Below are 5,783 nucleotides of genomic sequence, written 5' to 3'. Positions count from 1 at the left end.
AAAAAAGTTTATAGAAACAGACCTGTAAGTGTTTGTGAAATCTTCCCCCACAAAATGTACTCAGCCATTGAGAGGGAATGACTCCATTTTAATTTTAAAAAGCCAAGAGGACCGCCTTTTAAGTGGTGGGGTTAACGCGTTTCGTCCTGGAAGACGACTTGAGAAAACAGACCTCTTGCAAAAGTTTCCACCACAAAATGTACTCAGCCAATGAGAGGGAATGACTCCATTTTTATTTCAAAAGCCCCAGAGGATCGCCTTGTAAGTGGTGGGGTTAACGTGTTTCGTCCTGGAAGACGACTTGAGAAAACAGACCTCTTGCAAAAGAATAATAGACCTCTAAGTCTCCACACCACAAAATGTACTCAGCCAATGAGAGGTGATGACTCCATTTTTATTTTTATCCTGCTATCAATGGCCAACACGGTACAACACGTCATCCATGTCTTTGGTGATCTCTGATCTCTTTATGAACTGTTTCTTACATGATGAAGATCAGCCATGGAGAATATCTGAGGTGTATATCAGGGTGTGCTTCTTCCCCACATGTCCAGCAACATTCATATACAAGACATTTCCCGCACTCACTAATACACCTCGAGAGTTGTGTGGGACCCCTGATGTACAGGAAGACAGGACTCCGGTGAGGAACAATTCCCTCACTCAGGACAGGAATACGGCTTCTCTCCCGTGTGAGATCTCTGATGTGCAGTAAGAGCGGACTTCACTGTAAAACATTTCCCGCACTCAGTACAGGAAAATGGCTTCTCCCCCGTGTGCAATCTCTGATGTGCAGTAAGAGCGGACTTCACTGTAAAACTTTTCTCGCACTCAGTACAGGAAAACGGCTTTTCCCCTGTGTGCAATCTCTGATGTGTGGAAAGAGTGGACTTCTGTGAAAAACATTTCCCGCACTCATTACAGGAATAAGGCTTCTCTCCGGTGTGCAACCTCTGATGTTTGTAAAGACTGGACTTCTGTGAAAAACATTTCCCGCAATCAGGACAGGAATACGGCTTCTCCCCCGTGTGAGATCTCTGATGGTTATAAAAACTGGACTTATCTGGAAAACATTTCCCGCACTCAGAACAGGGATACGGCTTCTCTTCCATGTGAGATCTCTGGTGTTTATTAAAACTGTACTTCTCAGAGAAACATTTCCCGCACTCAGGACAACAATACGGCTTTTCTCCCGTGTGAGACCTCCGATGTATGACAAGATGTGAATTTTGTACAAAACATTTCCCGCAATCAGTACAAGTATAGGGCTTTTCTCCCGTATGCAACTTCTGATGTCTGTAAAGGTTGTTCTTTTGTGAAAAACATTGCCCGCACACAGGACAGGGAAATGGCTTCTCCCCCGTGTGAGACCTCTGATGTGCGACAAGTTCTGATTTTTGTACACAACATTTCCCGCATTCAGAACATGAATATGGCTTCTCCTCCATGTGAAATTTCTGGTGCTTAAAAAAACTGTACTTATCTGAAAAACATTTCCCGCACTCAGGACAACAATACGGCTTTTCCCCCGTGTGAGACCTCCGATGTGTGACAAGTTCAGAATTTTTTACAAAACGTCTCCCGCACTCAGTGCAGGAATATGGCTTTTCTCCCGTATGCAATCTCTGATGTGTGTAAAGATTGGACTTCCTTGAAAAACATTTCTCGCACTCAGGACAGGAAAACGGCTTCTCCCCCGTGTGAGACATCTGATGTGCAATAAGTTCTGTTTTTTGCACAAAACATTTCCCGCACTCAGTACAGGAATACGGCTTCTCACCTGTGTGTGATCTCTGATGTCTGCTAAGAATAGACTTCCGTGAAAAACATTTACCGCACTCAGGACAGGAATACGGCTTCTCACCTGTGTGAGACCTCTGATGTCTGCTGAGTTTGGACTTCTCTGAAAAACATTTCCCACACTCAGGACAGGAGTACGGTTTTTCCCCCATGTGCATTCTCTGGTGTCTATACAATTTGGACTTATCTGAAAAACATTTCCCACAATCAGGGCAGGAATATGGCTTCTCTCCGGTGTGAGATCTTTTATGCAAATTAAGTTTGAATTTAGAACAGAAACTCTTCCCACACTCAGTACAGGGAAACCTTTTATCTGTTGGAAGGACGGCACCGTCCCGCACAGTCTGAGGTTCCTCGGGATAAGAGGAATACGATGGTCCGGCACCGTCCCGCACAGTCTGAGGTTCCTCAGGATAAGAGGAATACGATGGTCCGGCACCGTCCCGCACAGTCTGAGGTTCCTCAGGATAAGAGGAATACGATGGTCCGGCACCGTCCCGCACAGTCTGAGGTTCCTCAGGATAAGAGGAATACGCTGGTGCGGCACCATCCCGCACAGTCTGAGGTTCCTCAGGATAAGAGGAATACGATGGTCCATCTACACTGTGTGGTGCCGGATGGACATTTGAGGTAGTCAGGTTTTCTTCTGGGCTATACTGTGTGATGTCCTCATCTTCTACTTTACAGTCTGGAGACAAAGTGAGACAATCCTCTGAGGTTTTCCTCATCTCCCGTCCATCTACTAAAATAGAAATACAAAGATTATTACTAGACATGAGCTGATTGGTTCCCCTAAACCAGGACTCCGCCCACATCAGGCAGCTTTGTCTCTGAGGATCTTACAATTCCCCCCTCAAGGTAACTAGTAAATGGGTCCTCTGATCTCCTACCAGATCATTTCTTTATTCATGGACCTTAGTCAGAGAGTGAGGAAACAACGAGAACTGTCTTTTATAGGGGTGACAGTGATGAGGGGATTATAGGACGAGTGTCCCCTCCCCCTCTATCACTCATTGCCATCTTCCCAACACAAGAAGTCCTGCACTTCCTTATTTAGTCCATGATTTAGTCATGAATAACAGCAAGGCTGAGCCCCACCAGAGGTCAGAGAGTGAGGATGGGGGAGAACAACCAAGATGAAGACTGGACTGATCCTGAAGACCTCCATCCTTGGGTTACTGACTCCTCCATCATTGGGTTACTGACTCCTCCCATTACTGATGTCCAGCTGGTAGGAAATGGGTGTAACAAAAGAGAATACATATTATACCCCTATCGGGGTATGCAGCACCCGCATCTCTCCTTTATGTGTCTTTTCCTTGCTCACATATTATGTGTATATATAGCAGTGGGTGGAGGGGAGAGAGGAGAAGTCAGGAGTATGTAATGTACAATTAAGGCCTTGTACACACCAGCGGATCTGTCCGATGAAACGGTCCGCGGACCGTTTTCATCGGACATGTCCGCTGCCGGATTTTGGTCTGATGGCTGTACACACCATCAGACCAAAATCAGCGCGGAAAACAAACGCGGTGACGTGTCGTTGCGATGATGACGCGGCGATGTGCGCGACCCTGGAAGGTCAATGCTTCCACGCATGCGTCGAATCACTTCGACGAATGCGAGGGCTTTCGGCCGAGCGGACATGTTCGGTGAGTCTGTACAGACGACCGAACATGTCCGACGGACAGGCTTCCAGCGGACATGTTTCTTAGCATGCTAAGAAACATTTGTCCGCTGGAAACCTGTCCGATCCGCCGGACATTTGTCCGGTCGGCCGTACACACGACCGAACATGTCTGCTGAAACTGGTCCGCGGACCAGTTTCAGCAGACATGTTCGGTCGTGTGTACGGGGCCTTAGAGTATATAATGTAATGGTTAGGAGGACACATAATATTGGTGTTCAATAATCAGTGGAAGCTGAAATTATGTACATATATATGTGTCCTTGAAGCACGTTCCTTCTGCTCCTTTTAAGTTCTAGCCCATTACCTTCTTTAAGGGTTAATTGTCAGCAGCCATAAAAAGCTCTCTCCGTTCGGTGCTCAATCATCGGCTGAGGAAGGAGGCGTGAATAGCCTCTGAAACGTGTTCCGATTGGTTAAATTGGTTAATCCACCCACTGTTAGTGTGAGCAGAAAAAAAGCAGATTACCGATCTTTTCATTGGCTGACAGCAGTCCACATGGTAAGGGGCCAGGATTGGCCCCTTACTCCGATCTGTGATTAGCCGAGTCTCATTGACTCGGTGATCACAAAGCGCGCCACACATGCCTCATAGGGGGCGCGCACGGAAGGACGTCATGCATGGAAGGACGTCTATTGAAGCCCACCCCAGCAATTAAGGCCCGCGATGTAGCCGTCTATCGGCTATAGCATGGGCAAGTGGTTAAACTGTGCTACACCATTGGTCACCTGGCGCCTCTGTCTCCCCCTCAATACTTTTGATATCACCCAGTCCCCGCCCTACTCTGGACCAATCAGTGAGCAGTTTGGGTGGAGGAATGGATTTAGTGTTAATGACCCACCTGTGCTGATCTCTGTAGGAGTGTCCTCCTCTATAAATGTCCCCGTTATTCCATCCTCCTCCATAGACTGCTGATCATCCCTCACATACGTCTCTTCTTCTTCTGATTTCACCTCAAATTCTATATCGATTGGATCTCCACTCTAAACCAAGAGAATGAGAGAGAATATCATCTGTAAGATATAAGCTTTATTATTGTGACATCATATATGTAGCGGTACCCCCATATGGGGCTGCTGAGTGTAGTAGTCCGTCTGTCACCCTGCCCAGCCAGGCACAGACTTTTCAAGAATCCAGAGACATGAAAGCTGTCCTTGCACTTGTTTTTTTTGTATTGTATTGAGGGGAATTTAACATGGCTACGGATAGGGAATTTATCAGATGCCCAGATAAATGCCAGGCAAACTATATACACCACGGTATATACAATCTCTTCTTCCCCTCCTGCACTTCCTTGCTTGCAGACTATCACTCCTCGCTCCTCCAGCACATCACTTGCTTGCACTTCCCGGACCAACTAGCACTGCAAGCCTGACACTGGCTCAGCGAGGCCTAAAACAGATGCCCTTTGCAGGCAGGGACCGAGGGCCTCTATGGTGTAGCAAAATATAGACGGTTCCAGTGCTAGCTGTCCCTGTGGCTACTGCTCTCAGTGATAAATTCCCTATCCCTAGCCAAGTCAAATTCCCCTCAATGAATTACAAAAAACAAGTGCAGGGACTACTTTCATGTCTCTGGATGCTTGAAAAGTATGTGCCTGGCTGGGTACAGCTATATTTGGGGGCTCGTCCGGGACTGCCAGCCCTCCCGGCTGCAGCTGCCCCTTTCCACTGCTCGTGCCACAACAATCCTCCAGACTGGCTCTGCACCCATCCCAGACTGCTGCATCTCAGTTCTCTCAGGCGTGCCTCATCAGCCCTCTTGACTCACCAGCCCTCTTGACTGCCTTTGAAGACCTCCTCGAGACTTGCCCGGCAGTGTTCTCCCACTGTCCTCTCTTGCTCCTCCTGGTCAGAATACCTCGTTGGGTTGTAAGAGGGTCCTGCTAGCACCCGAGCCCAGGCCAAAGTTCACCCCCCCCAGACTGGGCAGATCCCTCAAAGACCCCGACAGCCTTACACTCCATCTCCATTTTCCACCAACTCCTCTCCCATCTGGGCTCACCCTGGGTATTTAAGGTGGCTTGCCTCCTGCCAATCCAGAATGGGGATTGGTCAGGACTCCTTTAGAACACCCCAGCTGGCTCCATCTCCCCTCTCTTCACAGAAAACACCAGAAAATTCTGGAAAGGAGTGGGAGGTACTAGTGACACCACCTGTGTGTCACCCAACTCTATTTTGAGTCACTCCCTTCTCAGGTCACAAAAACACACCCAAGCCTGGGGATTGGTCAGAGCTCCTCAGAACACCCCAGGTGGCTCCATCCCTCCTTCCAGAAAACTCTGGAAAGGAGTGG

General features: G+C 48.0%; 1 protein-coding gene across 1 annotated transcript; it reads right to left on the bottom strand.

Annotated features, from left to right (window-relative positions):
• Positions 1-659: 659 nt before the first annotated feature.
• LOC120910633 (zinc finger protein 84-like) lies at positions 660-5,482 on the bottom strand. Its single transcript, XM_040322387.1, has 2 exons — positions 5,448-5,482; positions 660-2,154 (listed from the first exon to the last, which is right to left on the bottom strand). Exons 1-2 carry the CDS (start codon positions 5,480-5,482, stop codon positions 660-662), a joined length of 1,530 nt encoding a protein of 509 aa, XP_040178321.1.
• Between the last annotated feature and the right edge of the window lie 301 nt (positions 5,483-5,783).

Source organism: Rana temporaria, chromosome 8, assembly GCF_905171775.1.
Source record: "Rana temporaria chromosome 8, aRanTem1.1, whole genome shotgun sequence".
Taxonomy (NCBI): domain Eukaryota; kingdom Metazoa; phylum Chordata; class Amphibia; order Anura; family Ranidae; genus Rana; species Rana temporaria.
Note: the sequence above shows the minus strand (reverse complement) of the source record. Positions and strands in the feature narration are given on the sequence as shown.

What these genes read in the sequence shown, in the direction of transcription:
- LOC120910633 (XM_040322387.1), bottom strand. Translation starts at nt 5,482, where the DNA reads ATGGGAGAGGAGTTGGTGGAAAATGGAGATGGAGT. An exon ending in GTGGAAAATGGAGATGGAGT is followed by an intron (nt 2,155 to 5,447) that starts GTAAGGCTGTCG and finishes CTCTTATCCCGA; the next exon opens with GGAACCTCAGACTGTGCGGG.